At 47.2% G+C, this 20,516-nt stretch overlaps 1 protein-coding gene across 4 annotated transcripts in view; it reads right to left on the bottom strand.

Annotated features, from left to right (window-relative positions):
- Nucleotides 1-20,516, bottom strand: part of CDKAL1 (CDKAL1 threonylcarbamoyladenosine tRNA methylthiotransferase) — a 685,215-nt gene that overhangs the window by 211,729 nt on the left and 452,970 nt on the right. For all 4 annotated transcript variants that reach the window (XM_048839973.2, XM_048839974.2, XM_075125356.1 and 1 more), the window contains one exon: nt 6,204-6,349. In XM_048839973.2, the coding sequence (XP_048695930.1) occupies nt 6,204-6,349 (146 nt within the window). The remainder of the gene's footprint in view (nt 1-6,203; nt 6,350-20,516) is intronic.

Below are 20,516 nucleotides of genomic sequence, written 5' to 3' on the forward strand. Positions count from 1 at the left end.
TTTGCAGTCAGCAGTGACTCTCAGCCAGCAAAGTAAAACAGAAGAGTTTATTAGTCCTTGGGATCACAGTGTAGAGCAGATCTTGTTAGCACCGAAATTAGGGGCGTTCCGCAATGTCCATCTTGGGGGGATCCAGAACCGAGAGCCTTGGGCTCTCTCCCCTCAGTCCCCAACCATGAGACTGACTCACTTCCAGCAGCCCACCCTCACTCATGCTCAGATGTCCCTCCTCTGTCCTTTGTCTCTTTACTGGGCAAACATCAAACTGGTCTCCATCTTCTGCTTTGTTCTCCAACACCTTCAGCTGGCTCTTGCAGGAGATGGGCCCTGGCCATCAGTTGCTAGGATACAGGGTGTCAGGCATTGTCTGTGTCCAGGCAGCCAGATGGCAGTCACACCTGCCCTTTAGGGGTCTTTGCAACGAACACACACCATTGTCCCACCACCTAGATACTTGATAACACATAGGGAAACTGAGGCGCGCACACACTATTCAGACAAAACATTAACATTCCCACTTTGTCACAGTAGAGTTCAAGAACACTTATATGGATAATAAAAACTTACATCCCTGACAGATGTTACTCTAACTTGTTCTTTAAAATCTCCAGTGATGGGGATTCTACAATCTCCGTTGGTAATCTGTTCCAGTATGTAACTATGCCTATATATATATGTATGTACAGAAATTTATATATCTAATCATTGAAGATTAGGGTTGGAAGAGACCTCAGGAGGTCATCTAGTCCAATCCCCTGCTCAAAGCAGGAACAACACCAACTAAATCATCCCAGCCAGGGCTTTCTCAAGATGGGCCTTATAAACCTCTAAGGATGGAGATTTCACCACCTCCCTAGGCAACCCATTCCAGTGCTTCACCACCCTCCTAGTGAAATAGTGTTTCCTAATATCCAACCTAGACCTCCCCCACTGCAACTTGAGACCATTGCTCCTTATTCTGTCATCTACCAGCATAAGAACAGCCAAGCTCCATCCTCACTGGAACCCCCCTTCAGGTAGTTGAAGGCTGCTATCAAATTCCCCCTCACTCTTCTCCTCTGCAGACTAAACAAGCCCCGTTCCCTCAATGTAACATCCACACACACACAACTAATCATGCCTCCCACTCTGCCAAAGTGCAAATGTGGAGTGTAATGTATGACTCATGCAGATAATGATGGACCCAAGTCTTTTATACAGGAAAATTAAAATGATGTGAGATCCATTAATTGAGAGTAAATAACTGTCTATAAATTCAGTTTTACATTCTTTCTGATGTAAATCATTTTCAACAATAAGATTGACAATGAATTTACATGGAACAATTAACCCAGAGGCTAAAATAAATGATGTCCCTTGACTGAGGGACAATTGAGAGGTTTGACAACAGGAGATATAAACTCTCATGCTTCAGGGCATAAGTCAATCACTAACAGATGGGGCTAAGATGATACTTCCCTTATGGCCAGGTTATTCTATTATTGTTGACTACAGCAGCAGTTCTCAACTGTGGGTCCCTGGGGCTGAAACCCCAAGCCCTGGCGCCCCTTGCCACGGGGCCCTGGAGTTTTTATAGCATGTTGAGGGGGCCTCAGAAAGAAAAAGGTTAAGAATCCCTGGACTACAGGATTTCTTACACCTTCCCCTGAGACATCTGGTACTGGCCACTGTCAGAGGAAGTGGCTGGAGATTAAATGAATCACTGATCTAGTCAAGTTTGGCAATTTCAACTGTAAAAACCAAAACCTTGTCTGACCTCAGCAGACTTTAAAGGTATCTCTGCACCTTTTTATAAATGTAGCTAGTTTTCTTTCATATCATTGTCCCGAAGACTCTAATCACTGGGCAACTAAGATCCTCGTTTATTCTTCATAAAGTATTAGTCACCCTCTAACATTTTAATTCATTTTCCGTTATATTAATATTAATTCACTTAATTGCTTTTCACTCTGCTGCTAAAAGATATATAAGTTTTGGCTACCTTTTGTAAGCAACGGAGATCGGTTCAGGTGCTCCAGCTAAGTCTCCAGATATTAATGGGGAAGTGAGGGTAGGGAGAAATAGGGCAGAAGAGGGCTGATGACAAGGTATTTTTAATGAGAGATCTTTGACTTTGAAAGTTGCTTCCTCTTGGTCTGACAGCACAAATTTGTTGTTCTTCAGAGTATATTGCAAAAGTTATCTATATTTCTAAGTTTTGAGGGCTGGGGAAGAATCTGGAGTGGATGGGAGCAGGCAATCACATTAAAATAGTGACACAATCTCATGAGAACAAAAAAAGTTAATGAGAAATATTAAATCCATCTCTGAAAAGGTTGTTCCTTTGCTCCTTCTCAAGATTTAAGGCTGGAAGTTGTCAGCTTTAACTCTGAATTTTCCTTCTTTTATCAGTCAAGTTTTTGGTTTGAAATTCTCTTAGCTTGCATAGAGAAAGTGAGAGAGAAAGTGTCATTTATCTTTTCATTAACAACATAATCTCATCACACAGGAGAAACGTATTAGGGTGTAGCACAATTAAGCTCAGTCAACAAACAAGAATTTCAAAAGAGAATCACCATTTTAAAGGTTCTTTCATTAATATATGATCATGTTGCTCGTTATTGAGTAATTGCAAAATGTGACATTCAGATCTCGAATATTCTTTAACTAAAATATATTCCAATTATTTGCTTTTATTGCTAAAAGTAAATTTCAAGGGATTAAACTGAAAGTTTTTGACATAATTAAAGCAGACTTCCTCTTTTTTTTAGAACTACAAACAATTATCCTTCAAAAGTTTAATCCTAAAGGAATCAACATATTCTCATCTTCTTTATGCTGATGTTCAATTCTGTGAAATTGAAGCCACTTACAAATAATTCTGTTTAAAGAGTAAGTCTGACAATTCTGTATTGACAGATGATCACTTCATAGCAGATACAGTAACAGTATGTCCTCCACAGCACTCATTTTCTGGATACTGTATTAAAGAAAATGTCTGTATGCTAAGAGTTAAAGGAATGCATCTGAAAGGTATCAAGGTCGTACATTTTTACAATGCATAAACTAGGAAATATGAGTTCTTTAATCTAGTTTCTCGAGTCCATAGTATTTGTTTGTGGTTTCTTTTTATTGCAAACACTGCTGCAAAGCCTCATCCCAGGCTAACAGCAGTGTCATTCAGTTGAGTAGTTACAGACAGGACCAGATTTAGACAGATGCACGGAAGGCCTATGCCTGGTAGACCAACTTCTGGAATCACGTGATGGCACCAGAATATCAGCTTTCATTTTTGAAAAGAGTTTCTAGCATGTGAAGAAAACCTTGAAAACAAACTGTGAATAAACAATGCATGTCTGCCTGAGTCCCCAAATAGCCTGAAACAATAGCTCTGACGGATGTGAACAGCTCCATTCATCTCAATGGAGTTTTAACACCAAAACCACTGCACTCTGGAGGACTACACCAACACCACCTCAGTAGAAGACTGTAGGTTTGGAAGGAGAAAAGTACTTCTGCATGCACCCAAGCAAATACTCCAACAGTACAGGGAGTTCCCCCTGCTGCCACTCCTGCCTCTCCAAAGGGAAGAGATGACTCATGGTGCTTCTCTTGGGTTGTGAAGAAGGTGGCCCCATGTTCCTTTCCCCTGGCTCTCTGAGAATGGAGGGTTTCCTTGGTCATTATGTGCCTAGTGCCCCAGCATGAACAGATCAGGTACCACGTGGTTCACTTTCTCTCATTCCACTCCTATCGATTTCAGAATTTATTTCTTTCTATTTGTCTGGGTTTTTTTCATCAAGGTATCTGAGTGCTTAATGGAATATCTCAAGTATTGGAGTATCTCCTTCACTGAGTCAACCTATGGTGTTATGGGTCCAATGTCATTCTAAGAGTAAATGCTTACTTGGCAGATGCCTGATTTTATGGAGTATGTGCCATTCTGAATCTACTGGCTGGGCCCTGTGCTAGTGTTTGCAGTAAGTGGGTTCAAACTTTACAGCTGTGGTTGATCTGTTTTGTGACATGGAAGAGGGCCATCACTCCTTATACTGCTAAAATACTTCAGCACACACATAGTTAATACCAGCTATTCGAGGTATAGACTCTGGAGAAGTCTGTGGCAATGTTATGTCTCAGCAATTCTTGCTTTGAGAAATCTGTATGGGAATGTCTACATGGCAACGTCATAGCTGGCTGCTACCAGGAGAGAAAAGACTACAAATAAAGACCACATGCTCTTGAGCACAAAAGAAAAACCAAATGAGTTTAACAGATGTGCACATGTTCAAATATCCAAAATATCTGTGTCTTGCATAGCTACCTCACTCTGCTGCCAGGTGTTGCAAAGAATTTTCCACCATGCTAATGGAGACTGTTCCCTAATAGGAACCACTAGATAATCTGTTAGATTTCTAATAAAATATTATTTTTACTGTTTTTTTTAAAGTAAGACATCAAATCAATTACTTTTTTTAAACTAAATTTACTACACAAGTAATAATAGTTTGTGGAAAATGACTTATGTCATAGATATGAGCAGCTGCTATGAATTTGGATATTAAGTAATTCACACTCTTTTTTGTGTGCAAGGGCTGCATGATTTTAAAAAATTTTCATATGCCCCAATATGTGCCAGCTCTACTAGGTTATCTGAAATCCAGCTGCTGTTATGATAATAGCTGCCAAGTTTCATACTGAAGAGAATAATGCATCAGCTTCACGTCAGTTCAGATATAAATTGACATAGCTCCTAGCTAAGATATGTGCTAACATAACCTCTTAGTTAAAAAACCAACAACAACGAAGGCATTACCATCCATTGTTTGAAAAAAATCAAACTTCTCAGAACGAGTAAACATGATGATGATGATAATAAAAAATAATGGATGCAACCTTTGCTCTTGCAAGTAACCCCATTGCAATCAATTTCCCTGAGTGCATCAGAGTATCCACTCACCTCAGTAAAGTTTGCAGGAGAAGGTCCTTCCATTTTTTAATAGTTACTCTTTGTTATGCCTCCCACCTGCCATGCAGTTTTTCGCATTTCATGCTTTATGTAGTTAAACCACAGTATTTTATAGTGATTTGGATAAGAAAAATTGACACTCTAAATTAAGTGTGTACAAAGGAGTGAAATCCCAGACCCAGGGTGTAAAGTGAAGAACCTTTACTCATTCAAAAACAAAACAACGACAAACTACACCCAAGCTAAGTCAAACACAAACTAACACACAAATACCCAGAAAGCCAAAGAAAGAAAGTGAGAAATAATTCTTTCAGATTTTTATGAGTTTTCTCAAAAAGAACAGGAGTACTTGTGGCACCTTAGAGACTAACACACTTATCAGAGCATAAGCGTTCGTGGGCTAATAAATTTGTTAGTCTCTAAGGTGCCACAAGTACTCCTGTTCTTTTTGCAGATACAGACTAACACAGATGCTTCTCTGAAACCTATGAGTTTTCTGTCATTCCACCTGGGAATATTAATTCAAAATAGGCCAAGAAGTTACAAAGTAATTGTAAGTAAGATATTTAGTACCATATTTTGCACTTCAATCTTAGTACTTGATGTCATAAATAAAAAAACCCAACAACTAAAAAACCCCAACTTAGTTAATCAAATGCTAAACGTACTATTACTGGCTGTTAAAAATGTTTTCCTGCTTAACATAACATCATTTGTCTTTTACTTATGTCAACATATATTCTGTCCTTATAGGAAAAAAGTCTTTCCATAAGTCGTCGCAATTCTTTAAAGCCAACTCAGGGGACTAACATACAAAAGTAAATTTATTCCAGTTAGAGAACATAAAATACTACTTAGTAAAAAAAATGTCAATTTATGTTATCATGAGTTGGACCATCTCCAGTATGCAGATTATACGATGCCGAAAAGCCACATTAAAGTTAAAGACTTCAGCAAAGTGAACTTCAAGCAACCTATATATAGTAGTTTAGGCATAAAAATTATCTAAAATTCTATTATTTGAAAAAGATTAGGAATCTATTGACAAATTAAAAGCATGTCATGCAGAGATGGACAGTATTTATGAAACTCAGGCAAATGAGCAAACGACATCAAGAGTTTTATAGAAAACTCAGACTTTGAAAGCTTTTTCATACCTTATTTATGAGGTTGCAAGTAACTGCATTTTCAGCCACATGTTCTTAACATTGCAAAAAAAGAACAGTGGTATTTTCTTGAGTATTAACAGACTTACTTTTCTTTAAGGAAATCCACGACCCGTTTGAAGTCTTCCACACAGTATTCTCTTTTCATGTCCATGAGTATGCTGTCAGAAGCAGATTGGACTGGTATGTGAAGAAAAGCATATACTCTTGGATGATTGAGAATCTTTGCCATTTCCTAAAAAGTAGTCAGAAGAAAATATGTTTAGCCAATCGTTAAAACAATGTACAGAAATCCCATAAAAATCACACATGCTAATGAGGGTCAGTAATGGGGCTTCTGATGCCCAAACAAAACTCAATTTTATTGCCTATTCATGAGTCAGCAAGGACAGGAGGAGAGGTTAGCAAGGATTTTTCAGCAATAAGATGAAAAATTTAGGATTATACTTCACTTCAAATAGAATGTATCAAGAAAGTTTTGTCCTCTAACTAGTATAGTTTGGTAGAGACATGAATATAATTTAAAAGCAAACACTGGAAGCACAGAATTCTAGAACTCTGACTTAGTCTGATTAAAATCTTTAGCAGTGCTCTCAGAGAGCGCCTGTTTTGATTTTCATGAGGGAGCAATGAATAGTCTTTTTCTGTGGGAGACAAACCAGCCCACACACATTTGCATCTAAGTGCATCCTCTTTAGTTTCTATTTTGAGCATCTTTAAGATTGGCCATTTGCTAATTAAGGAAGAGCCAATGAGTTGCAGACTTGCTCCTCTACTATGTAGCAGATTTCAGCCTGTAATTCAAGAGCAAGAAGAAACTGGAAATTAAAAGGTGACAGTTTTAAAAGGAAATACATTTATTGAGTACTTTGAAGCACAAGGGTGGGCTTGAAGAGTGATGGAAGATGTAATGGGATGAGCAGAGGACGTGACTGTGGGGAAACAGAATGGGGGCCTGTTAGCCTCTAAGGTGCCACAAGTACTCCTCGTTCTTTTTTTAGGATGGGGGCCATGCAGGGTCATGGTTGGAATGTAATGGAGAGCATATGGGAAGATGAATGACTTAACTGCTTATTTCCTTGCTTTTTACAGCCTGCATTGGCAGAATATGCAATCTAAGTTAAAGTTTTTGGCTGCCCAAGATGATGTGCCTTAAAGGGGTCTGATTTTTAGAAAGTGCTAAGCTAACCCCCCTCACCATCCTCCAAAAACAGACATATTTAATGTGTCACAAATTGGGCACTCAAGAACTGAAATACCCCAAAACTCACTAGTTACTTTTGAGAGTAACAGCCGTGTTAGTCTGTATTCGCAAAAAGAAAAGGAGTACTTGTGGCACCTTAGAGACTAACCAATTTATTTGAGCATAAGCTTTCGTGAGCTACAGCTCACTTCATCGGATGCATACTGTGGAAACTGCAGAAGACATTATATACACAGAGACCATGAAACAATACCTCCTCCCATCCCACTCTCCTGCTGGTAATAGCTTATCTAAAGTGATCACTCTCCTTACAATGTGTATGATAATCAAGTTGGGCCATTTCCAGCACAAATCCAGGTTTTCTCACCCTCTGCCTTCCCCCCCCCCAACTCACTCTCCTGCTGGTAGTAGCCCATCCAAAGTGACCACTCTCTTTACAACGTGTATGATAATCAAGGTGGGCCATTTCCAGCACAAATCCAGGTTCTCTCACCCCCCACCCTCCCCTCCAAAAACCACACACACAAACTCACTCTCCTGCTGGTAAAAGCTTATCCAAAGTGACCACTCTCCTTACAATGTGTATGAAAATCAAGGTTTTTGTGGATTTGTGCTGGAAATGGCCCACCTTGATTTTCATACACATTGTAAGGAGAGTGGTCACTTTGGATGTGCTATTACCAGCAGGAAGTGAGTTTGTGTGGGGGGGGCGGAGGGTGAGAAAACCTGGATTTGTGCTGGAAATGGCCCAACTGGATTATCATACACATTGTAAGGAGAGTGATCACTTTAGATAAGCTATTACCAGCAGGAGAGTGGGGTGGGAGGAGGTATCATGGTCTCTGTGTATATAATGTCTTCTGCAGTTTCCACAGTATGCATCCGATGAAGTGAGCTGTAGCTCACGAAAGCTTATGCTCAAATAAATTGGTTAGTCTCTAAGGCGCCACAAGTACTCCTTTTCTAGTTACTTTTGGAAATCTTGGCCTAAAAAACAGTGTATAAATGAAGGAGAGAAGTAGTTACATTCTTTGGTGAAAACATCTTGACTACCGTAACCAGACAAACCAAATTTAAAACATTACATTAGTACAAATATTAATAAATACACAAATAATGCAATTAATGCACAACAAGGTATATACAGCTAAACCAAGCTAACAGATTAACTCAAGGTACATCAAGCGCATTCACTGATGGCAGAAAAGTGCCACACTGGACCTGTATTTTTTTGAAACATTTCTGAAAAAAAAATATAGAATCTTTTATCTAAACTTTAGATATTCAAATAACATAAAACTTGCATCCAACCCTCCCACCCCAACACACAAAGTTTTGCCAAATAAAATGACTCCCAGTTTTGCCAATCTGTCTTTACCTCTTCCCCACAAACTTTGGGGATTTCCATAAAAACATTTGCTATGAACCACCCCAGTTTTCAAAACCAAATACCTTATTTTGCCCATCACTAATAAAATTATTAGTTTTCCTTTATCAAATAAGGGAAACAAGGCAAGAGCTCCAGTATGAGTGATTAACTGAATACTGTTCCAGTATAGAATTCGTTTGCACAGCAGACTCTTCCTCTTTCGCCAGCTCTACTCCTAATTCAAAACAGTTTACTCTGAATTATCCTTCAAAACTATACTGCATTTATGATACAAGTAAGTAAGGAATAAGGCAGAAATCACTAATTTGCCTCAGCATTTTTTGAAACTTTCTTAAAATGTGTCCCTGTCCAGTTTTTAAATCAACCAATCAATCCCCTCACACACAGCTAGTGACATTCGTTAGCTTTGTTTTGCTATTCTCCTATTCAGCTTCATTTGTACAATACTTCCTTAGAAGTTTTCAAGGTCAGGCTTGACAAAGCCCTGTCTGGGATAATTTAGTTGGGGATTGGTCCTGCTTTGAGCAGGGGGTTGGACTAGATGACCTCCTGAGGTCCCTTCCAACCCTGATATTCTATGATTCTATGAATACTTGCATCTTTTTGTGCTGACCACTGAATAAAAAAAAAAAATAAAAAAAATAAGGATTTAAGCTCCCGCTTATATTCTCTAGCTCTCACATATAAAAGAAACATCATTTTTCATCTAGTTGTTCTAAGGCTCAGTGTAAGGCTCTTATATTTGACTCGATTCTTCTTTGTAAATTATTTAATTGTTATTTTATATTTCCAGTATGATACCACCCATAGACCCCAATCAAAATTCGGGCCTTACTGTGTTAAGCAATATATAGTGGTAGACTTGGTCCTTTGTGTTCCCTCTTTAATTCATCCATTTCTGAAGTTACCTTTTCTTTGCTCCCCTTCCCCTTTTTTTGGCATAGTGGCTGCTTCTCTTTGAGACACATAGCCCAGCTTTATATCAAATGATGTTTTTAACTTTTGAATAGCTTGAGAGGTTCTATAAAAATAAATAAATGAATAAATATTAAAAGAATAGGAGGTGTAACTTCATTTGGTAAGGTTATTCTGAATACTGGACAGTATAGGAGACTACACTGCAGTGTTGCCAACTCTCATGATTTTATCACAAGTTGCTCAATATTTATTGTGTTTCTTACTGCTCCTGGAGTCCTGTGATTACATGAGAAACTCAGCTTGCTTGCTTGCTTTTTTAAAGAAAGATTCCAGCTGTCATGATTGCAGAGAAAAGTGTGAAAATGTGAGCTTCAAAGGCTCCAAAACTAGAAGACATTTTTTCTGCAATGACTACTCCAAACAAGAATAACCTAATAACTATTAACTCACAGTAACTTGCAGCAAATCAATGCAATTTGCATTTGACCTACTGCAGCATAGTGTACTAACAGGAAACTTAACTCTGTTCATTGTAAGAGAGGAAGACTTAACATGAAATACATTCAGCAGCTATATTAAAAAAGTCCCTGGTCAAAACTGCTTGTTTCAATTAGCTTTCATGGAAACCACACAGGGGCTTCTATGATCCTTGCAATCAGAGTTGCAGATTTGTATCAGGAACAAGAACATGATGTTGTTCAGTTAATAAACTCATTTTGCTCAGTTCTGTGCCAATATGTCAGAGGATTCCCAGCTTTAACTAACTGAACTGCTCCTCAACTGTCATTATGGGCCCCTGAATTTTCACAGAAAGAACCACAAGTGTAAGATCAAGAAGGCAAAAAATCCTGAGGGAATGCATGAGATGGTCACCTATGTGTTGATAAATGTCACTGACATTTTCACAGTACTGTTTTATATTTGGAAAAGACACAGGGGGGTCTCAATATCAAACCAAATGTATCTTTCAAAAAGCTAATTTTGTGTGTGTGTGTGTCTGAGAAAGAGAGAGAGAGAGAAATGTGTGAGAGAGACAGATGTACATATTATATACACAAAGAAGGCCAGGTTCAGAGCAGGCATACAAATTGCATGTCATATGGATTCGCTATGAGGAGAGCAGACAGTGATACTATGGTGTCAGATACTGCAATCCCATGAAGTATCCTTAGTGTCCATTGTTTTAAATGAATGGTTTATGTGTAATTGTTCTACTCCATGAGAGAGGGCTACCACAGCTCCTCCAGGAACTAAAAACAGTGGATGGTGATTAAGAAAACCAGCCAGGCTGTAACCCTCTTCCTCTCCCTGCACCTCTCCTCCCACAAGAGGTACCAGTGGATTCTCTGTTCAAATTGGATTCTTCAGAGACCAACAGACAAAGAATGGACTTTTGAATAAATAGCACAAGCTTACACTGATTCGGGGTTTTCATTTTGCATCTAAGACAGATAAATTACAACCGGTGGAAAACCCAGCTGTGGGTTCTGAAAACCTACCAGAGCCATAGGCGGAAGCTGGGAGTGATCTCCGGTAACCTTTTAAGTGTGCATTTAAGTTCTCTGATTGTTTTAATGTATTCTCTGTAATGCTTTTACCTTAATAAATAAATGAATGAATGAATGAATGTGCTGGTTTAGAAAGAGCTGTGTGGTAACTTGTAACTGCATCCATACACTGGTCATAGTGTATGGATGCAGTTACCTCTGGGGCCATCCACCACAGGGTTAACTTTCAATGTTGAAATGTTTTAAGGAGTCCTGTGCAAATTGTTTGAAATATGTTTCTTGAAAGGGTTTATTAATTCTCATAAAAATCAAAGACTTCCAGCTTTAATATCCAAAGCTCCATGGTATCTAACTAGTAAAGACAGACATGATTTCCTCAAGGTTTTGACTCCAGGTATGGAAAGTAATCTGATTTAAAAGTATTATTCCCCATGCTATTCTGTTTCACTAGCTATCAAGAAAAATGAGCTATCAGAAATGGTGATAAGATAAAAGGACTTGACTTTGATTTTGGAGTGAGTGTTGTCCCATCAAACAGCATATAGGTAAAATATTATTTGTGTCTTGCAAACAGGCATACGAGCTACTTTTTTTACTGATAAGACAAACTAATGATGAGTTTTAGGTAGTGGTACCAATCTGCGTACGTGATTATCTTTCTAAAAGCTGTGCAAGTATAATGCGTTTGTATCCACTTTAAACGGAATAACGATTGCAGCCTGCAATATTAAATCACTGAATAGCCTATAGCTGAGCCAGCGAAGTCAAAATGCTAAATTCCAATTTAGGCTTTCAAACTGCTCATTAACCACTGTATATATAAGGTGAATGTCTGATTTCCTGGATCTGTTTGTCTTCTTACTGCACTACTAAATGTTTACACAGTCTCCAGAGACAGTTAGACTGTGCCCTTCCCTGTTTTTCAGTGATCTGCAAAAAACTCAGTGAGACAAAAAAGAAAGCAAGAGAAGAAAAGAGATCATATCCAAAGAAAATACCAACAACACTGTTGGGCTTGCTTATACATCAGTTTCAGATGTCAAATCTTTCCTGATATTGTGACTTCCCATAACAGAAGTCATAACTCTCAACTTCAATGCATTTAAAAAACAATCGTGGACTTAACAGGTAAAAGAGAAATACTGGCCAGTCAGGCATTTCTCTAGGTATGCCTACACAGCAACTGAGAGCGTGCTTCTCAGTGCAGGTAGGCAGATATGCGCTAGCTCTGCTCATGCGGGTGTGCTAAAAATAGCAGTGTGGCTATGGATGGAGGGACTAGCTATCTGAGTACAAACCTGCCCAACCCCCTGAGTACGTACTCAAGTGTCTAGTCTGAGCCACTGCCCATGCTGGCATGGCCATACTGCTGTTTTTAGAGTGCTAGCCCAAACAGAGCAAGTGCGTGTCTATCTGCACTGGGAAGCATCCTCTCAGAAGTTATGTTTACACAGCAGCTATGTCACTTGTCTTATAAGTGCCACTAGTGCTACTTCCTTAATTTGTCCATTAAGATAGGAAACCGGGAGTCTGCTGTTGTCCATAAGGAGCTGGAACAGATGCACAAAAAGAATGTTTTGGTTGATTACTTAAAAAACCTGGATGTCAGGTTTCACAGCCTATATGAGCTCACCTGTTACTTGAAATTGCTGCCTCAAAACTTCAAGATAAACAAGATTTCCCAGTCTTATCAAGTCTCATCTTTCATGTACTTAAAACTCAACCAGGTACTTTACAATACAGGCTTTATTCAAATACAGCTTTGCATTGAACAGTCATACTTAGCTAATCCTTACAGATATTCCCACAGCACACACTGAATACAAAATATTAGATTTCATCACTTATTAAAACTATTAGCTAGTAGCCCAGAGAGGATGTAAAAGGACACCATGGACTAACAGAGTTCTACTTCACAGCATCTCTACATCTGTTTCCTGTTTATATTTTCACACAGCATTTTGCATTACTAGATTTAGTTGTATATTTCTGCCAGTAGGAAAAAAAAATAATATACAACTTATTTGATTCCTATCCGGACGTAGTAAAGGAACCACATTTGGAAACTTCTGTCTTTAATTATAACAGAAACAGCTGACTGCCAATTTTCCCTCTAGTGTGGCATCTACTAATAACTACTGTGACAGGGCTGGGCCAGATGGGTACAGGAGAGTGATCCTATTGGGATCCGGGCTTTGCCCGCCCACTGCTAAAGGATCCCCCCGCAGCCTAAGAGGGGGATCCACAGGACCTGGACACCAAATAAATACGGGGGACAACTAATGAAATAACAGGGACAGGAGTGTGGTCAAAGGGTCAAACGAAGGGAACCAGATGGGGACACCGAACAGAGAACCCCGGACAGCGCCCACGGCTCTTCAAAGGCGTCAAGGGAGTCAGTGGACGCCGCCCAGAAGAACTCTGCCCGGATACATGAACGGACCGAGGATTGGAAATAGGCCCTACAGTCACAGGAGACTCCATCAGCCAACCTCCTCACTCTGGTTTTATAGACGGCCATTTTAGCTAGGGCCAGGAGGAGGCTGACCAGGAGATCCTGTAGCTTTGTGGGGACGCGGATAGGGAAGGCATAAATAAGAAGGTGAGAGGAAAAGTGCAACCAAAAACGTAATAAAATATTGGTGAGGAGCCGGAATAGGGGCTTCAGCCTGGCACACTCCAAATATATGTGTGCCAGGGTTTCCCTCATGCCACAAAAGGGGCAGGTATCCGGGATAGGGGTGAACCGTGCCAAGTACACGCCCGTGCTCACGGCTCCGTGAAGGAGCCGCCAACTGATATCCCCAGTGGGCCTCGGGACCAAGGTGGAATATAGGCTGGCCCACTGGGGCTCCACACCCTCCAAAGGTGGTAGGAGGTCCTGCCATTTTGTATCGGGGCGGGACACGAGGGTGAGGGTGTGAAGGGTGGGGAGCATGAGCATGTATAGATATCTGGAAGCAGACCGGCTGCAGCTCGTGCAGCCGGCTCACGGTGAAGGGGTGGGGGGGTCGGTTGGCTCCACGGGGCAGGAGCCCAATGAAAAGGTCCGGCGGGCCTGGGTGAAGGGTGGGTGGGGCGCGCCCTCGTGTAGGACCCGGTCGAGGTAAACCTGAGCAGCGGGCAGCAAAGCAGCCTTCACCTCCTGAAGTACGTGCTGGGGAGTATGAGGTCTGGAGAGCCCCATGCGCTGAGCGAGCGTCAGGGGATCCACCAGTCTCCACAGTCATAGTCCAGAAGGTCTCTGACTCTTGTGACGTCTGCCAGGACCAACCTCTGGTGCACCGAGGGGGACTCCGCCACCTGCACGCGAAGCTGGGGGTTGTGTAGCAGGGGCTCCGCGAGGAGATCTGCCCCCTCGGTGGCCGCCATGGACCTGGTCGTTGAAAGCAGTTTCCAGATCTGGAGGAGGTCCTGGTAGAAGACCGGCAGCCCGGAGAGGTCTCGTGGAAGACCTCTTGGATGGAGATACAGGAGCTGCCGGTCGTATCGGAGCCCTCGGAAGCGGCGCAGGAAGGCGTGCGCCAGTATGCTCCACACAGGACTACCTGCACCATAAAGGAGCCTCTGCAGGGCCTGGAGGCGGAAGACATGGACCTGAGTGTGCAGACACTTCAGGCCCGGCCCTGCCCTCCCTCCTCCAGGGGTAGATGGAGAACCCCCTGCAGGGACCCAGTGCAGTTCTGACCAAAAGAACTCCAGAATCGATGTCCGGAGGTTGGCCAGGAAACCCGGGGCCAGGACCAGGGTGTTGAGCCGGTACCAGAGCATGCACAGGACTAGTTGATTAAGCAACAGCGCTCTCCCTCGAAGGGAGAGACACCGGAGTAGTCCTGTCCATTTCCGGAGCTGCTCTATCACCCCGCCCTCTAAATTGTGCCAGTTCTCCGGCAGAGAGGGATGCGTGGCAGAAAGGTATAGAGCAGCGGACCCACGCTGCACCGGATGGCCTGAAGCGCGGGTGGGAGGGAGCTCGCCTGCCAGCCGTCCCCGATCACCAGGCCAGAGCTCTTGACCCAGCTGACCCGGGTGGAGGAGGCTGCCGAATAGATGGCCCGGCAGGCCTCCACCCATGCCAAGTCACCCGGGTCCTGGACCACGAGGAGCACGTCATCGGCGTACGCCGACAGGACCAGCCATAGTTCAGGCTCCCGCAGCACCAACCCCGACAACCTCCTGCAGAGGAGACAGAGGAAGGGATCGATCGCCAGAGCAGACAGCTGGCCTGAGAGGAGGCACCCCTGCCGTACTCCTCGCCCGAAGCTGACCGATTCGGTCAGGATCCAGTTGAGCCTGGCCAGACACTCTGCGGAGGCGTACAGCACCCGGAGAAAATAGACAAACTGGGGTCTGAAGCCAAACACTTGCAGAGTGCTTAGGAGATACCTGTGGGTCCACCCTGTCGAACGCCTTCTCCTGATCCAAGGACAGGAGGGCAAACGACAGACCATCCCTACACCCGAGTTCCAAAAGGTCCCAGACCAGATATAGGTTGTCAAAGATGCTGCGGCCCGGGACAGTGTAGGTCTGGTCTGAGTGGACCATGTCCGCCAGCATGGACCCTAGCCACAGCGAGATTGCTTTTGCCACGACTTTGTAGTCCGTGCCGAGGAGATGGGATGCTAATTTCGTAAATCGCGGAGGTCCCTTCTTCGGCAATAAGGTGAGCACAGCTCGCCTGCACGAAAGAGGGAGGACCCCGCTCTGCAAAGACTCGGCCCAGACGGCGACTAGGTCTGGGCCGAGGATGTCCCAGAACACGCAGTAGAACTCCACCGTCAGCCTGTCCATGCCCGGAGATTTATTGGTGGGCATGCGACGGAGGGCTTCCGAGAACTCGGCCAGAGTGAGAGGCAGCTCTAGCAGGTCTCGGTCGCCCGTGCTGACCATAGGGAGCTCCTTCCAGAGCACTCTGCAAGCGTTAGGATCGGTCGGATCCGGGGAGAAAGGGTTTGCGTAGAAGGCTCTCCCCTCCCACACATCTCCACTGGATCTGTGACGGGGGTGCCATCTTCTGCCAGAAAGCAGGTGACATGTTCTTGGCCCCCCTCCTTTTCTCCAGGGCACAGAAGAAGCGGGAGCCGCGATCCATCTCCCGAAGGAGACAGATGCGGGATCGAACAAAGGCACCCTGGGCCCGATGGTCCTCCCGCTTTTCCCAGCATGCTCTGCAGAGGGGCGGATCCTCGGGGCTGGCGGACAGACGCCTCTCCAGCTCTAAGACCTCCCATTCCAACTGCTCTATCCCCGCATCCCTCTGTCGGCTGGTGCCCCGGGTGTAGTCACGGCAGAAGAGCCGGGCGCGCACCTTCCCCAGGTCCCAGCACCGCTGCACCGAGGGAAAGGCAAGCCGCTGCCCTTGCCCAGCCAGCCAGAACTCCCGGAAGGACGTCACAAAGCCCACATCCTCCAACAAGCTGTTGTTGAAATGCCAATAGGCTGGCCCTGGCCTCTCCACGCAGAGGGAAGCCATCACGGTGGCTAAATGATGGTCAGAAAATGGGGCCGGCCGGATGCTGGAGGAGTGGGCTCGTGAAAGGTGGAAGAGTGATAAATAAATGCGGTCCAACCGGGAGTGGCACGACCCATGGGACTCCACCCGGACAAAGGTGAACGTGGAAATGTCAACCGGGTGGTGGTCGCACCAGACGTCCACCAGGGAGTGGTGTTCGACTATCTCCTGGAGGATGTCCGCGGCGGCCGGGCACTGCTCGGTCCCCGAGCGATCCCGCTCCTCGAGGGTGGTGTTAAAGTCTCCGCCCAGGACCAGGCACTCGTGAGGATCTACGGTGCTGAGGAAGGTGGACGCCTGCTGATAGAATTGCAGCCGCTCTGGGCCCGATGTTGGGGCATAGATGTTAATGAGGTTGACCACGAGCCCCTCCATACAGATCTGGAGGTGCAGCAGGCGGCCTGGCACAGACTCGGCGACCCCCAGCACCTCGGGCCGTAGGTCAGAGGAGAACAGGGTCGCCACTCCAGCCATACGAACTGTGAGATGGCTAAAGTAGACCCTGTCCCCTGGGAGTCCAGCTGCCAGCTGTCTTCGGCGGCCGGATCCGTATGGGTCTCCTGCAGGAAGACCACAGAGTACCCCCCTCCCGAAGGAAGGAGAGCACCTGGTACCTGCGGAGACCCATCCTACAGCCTCAGGTGTTCAATGTTGCGATGGTGAGAGGTGCCATAAGGAGGGCTGGGGGGGATCCTCGCTGGCAGGGACGCTCACGGCTCCCAACGGGCCGCGCAAAAGTCCGTGACCTACCCTGCAGGTGAGTAAGGAGTCACGGAAGAGGCGGACCTGCTGGTAGGCTGCGGCGGCCTGCTTCCCAGTCCTTTTACTCTCCCCTATGAGGGCCCTCGCAGCCCGGAGGATTTGATGGAAATCCCGCCATTGCTGGAGAGCGAGCTGCACCTTGTTATGGTAGCCACGGAGCTCCTCAAGGAACTCCCGCAGCTCCTCTCACAGCGTGGGGGGCCGGGGTCACTAGCCCCTGGCTTTCCTCCGGAGGGACCACTGACACAGCCCTGTGGCCCACCGAGACAGGCAGGCAAGGGGGGGACCCCCGACATGGTGCCCGATGGGCTGGTGCCATGCGACCCCCTTCAAACCCCAGCTCAATTGGGGGCGGCGGAGGGAAGATAGCAGCCCATGGAGAGTCGGGACAGTGAAATACAGAGGCCGCTCCCTGGGGTCTATCCTCTGGGAGTGAGGAGATGATGGCCCAAGGGGCGGGCAATGTTATCTCGGGAAGTGGAGGGGACAGGGTCGGGGTTGGCATCAGGGGCAGGGCAGGGATCTAGAGTAGGAGCAGGGCAGGGATCAGGAGCAGAATCAGCGAGAGGGGAAAAGGCAGGATCCTGTGCCACAGTAGCTAGGCCGCTGGGAAACGGCCCCTCTCAGTAAAGCTGACAAATCTGGGGGGTGGGAAGGGGGCCCTCTGTGATGCCGGGCTCTGGCTCCATGGCCAGCGTAGTAGCCACAGCATTGAAAGGTGGACAGCCTTCAGTGGGGTCCCCGCCCGGCAAGGAGCTCAGTTGTACCATGCCCACAAGGGACATCCCATAGGGCTTGGGTCCCAGCCGCATGGCACCGGCCGTCGCCTCAGTAGGCTCAGCGGCCGTCAGCAGGGTGCCACCAGCGGCCGGGCAGATGGAGGAAACCAGGGAACCCTCAGAGGCGGGAGCGGAAACAGCGGTTAGGGGGAGGGAGCATGGAGAAAGGGGGGGCCAGGGTGAGATCACTCAGATCGAGGCCCGCTGGTAGAGGGTCGTCCTCCCCCTGGGTGACCGGGGTCAGACCCACGGCCTCGATCTCCTCGTAGATGGAAGGGAGCTCTCCCTTCCACCACCCTGGAGTTCTCCCCGCCAGTGCCCGAAGCGACGCTCACCTCGGGGCTCACAGGGGCTCCAGATGGTAACGGGGCAGGAGGGGCTCCATCGGGGGCCTTGGAGGGAAGGGACTCCAATGGAAGGGTGGTACTGCCCTCCCGTGCTGCCACGTCTTCCCCAGCTCGTACCGGGGGATGGCATGCGCCCGCGGGCAAGGCAGAGGGCTCGGCATCGGTGCCCCCCTTTCTTGTCTTCCGGGGGGCTTCTGCATCGGTGGAAAGGAGCGGAGCTCGAGCCTTCCACTTGCCCCGCTTCCCCTGGACTAGGGCCCAGCCCTCAATGGCATCATCTGGGGGCCGGCTAACAGGGGTCGGGTCGGGGGCAGGGGTGATGGCTCAGGAACTGTGGGAGACAGCGGTGGGGTGGCATGAGGGAGGGAAGATTCCCCCTGGGGCGGGCCCTCTCCCATGCTTGGCGGTATCCCTGCCGCACTCTCCTCGTGGGGCCCCGCTGGATTGCAGGCAGCAGAGGCGGGGCTCTCCCGCTCGTCTGGGGGAGGTACCCCTTGGGCCCGAGCGGGAGCACTGGTGGACTGAGGAGGAGGAGGGGCGGCTCCGGGTGCCGGGCAGCCAGGGGCACCGGCGATGATGGGGCCGGCACCCTGCCAGGGCTCGGGGGTCCCAGATGGCCCCCCTTGCCGGGCCAGGGGGCAGTCCCTCCGGACATGCCCCATCGCCTGGCAGAGGTAGCACTGGGCCTCCCCTGTGGAATAATGCACCCGGTAATGGGCCCCCTGGTAGGGGACCAGGAAGGACCCCTCGAGCGCCTCTCCGTCACGCACCGCTGGCGGCAGTTGAAGCTGCACTTGCCGGCGGAACAAGAGGACGTGACGGAGGGCAGGGTCTTTGCAGCCCAACGGGAGAGGGCTGATGACAAAGATCGGTTTCCCCAGGGTGGAGAGGGCGGGTAACAGGGCGGCATTGGGAAGAAAGGAAGGGACAGAGGCCAGGTCCAGGCGGACGCCCAGGTCCTCTAGCGGCTCTAGGGGGACAAACACCCCCCCACTGCCAGGCCCTTCTCCACCACCTCCTGGGCGGCGGCCTCCGATGCCAAGAAGAAGACGACCTTGCCATACATTTTGGAGGTCGCCACAATGGCCACGGGCCCCACCACCCTCGCCAACACCCGCACGTACGTCTCCACGTGGGGTGAGGGGGGCACCAGGAGGCAACAGACGCTGTGCTTCCTGGTCATGGTGGGAAAGGGGCCCCGGCTGCTTTAGATGGTAGCGGAGGTGGTGGGTGGAAGAGATGATGTAGTGGCAGGCGGGGGGGGCTGCCGCCACCTGGGCGTACACCCTGGGGGCCAGGGGAAGGACACCCGCAGAGCTGGTGGAGGGAACAGCGGGGAGGGACGCCGCAGCCAGTGGTGGGGCGGCGGCAGTGGGGGCAGCCCCTGCCATGGAGGGCCTGGTCTTTTTAGCAGGGCCCTTCCCCTTCTTCTTACCTTGGCCCTTCCCGCCGGCTGGGGAGGCTCCCCCAGAATCTGAGAAAGCGAAGAACGTGGCGGCCCCGGTGGTCACCCCGGTTCCCGCCACTGCTGGCGCCCCAACGTGGGTGGTGGCAGGTGGTTTGGCAGCGGCAGCGGAGGTAGAGGCTTGAGGGGGTGCTGGAGGGGGGGGAGGGGCTGGGGCTGCTGGAGGGGCCCTACCTGTCTCGTCCCCCGCCATCATGAGCAAGGAGGGAAGGGGAGACACCAGAAGGAGGAGGGGAAAGGGGAAGCAAGTCGACCACTCCTCCCCACTAGGCTGCAGGCAGGGGAGGAGGGCGCCAAAAGGGGTGGGCTGGAAGGGGAGACAAAACAGGGGTTAGGGGTCAGTCGCCGACACGGGGTGGAATTCCGGCTCCTCTAGCTGCACTAAGGGAGGGGGGGAATACAACAGCATTGGGGGTGCAGTGAAGAGGGTTTAAACTAAAATGGGGAGTGGCACAAGCGCATGGGAGGGGGCATGGGCGCATGGAGCAAGGGGCTAAGCGGGCTGGAGGTAGGACAG

Source organism: Caretta caretta, chromosome 2, assembly GCF_965140235.1.
Source record: "Caretta caretta isolate rCarCar2 chromosome 2, rCarCar1.hap1, whole genome shotgun sequence".
Taxonomy (NCBI): Eukaryota; Metazoa; Chordata; order Testudines; family Cheloniidae; genus Caretta; species Caretta caretta.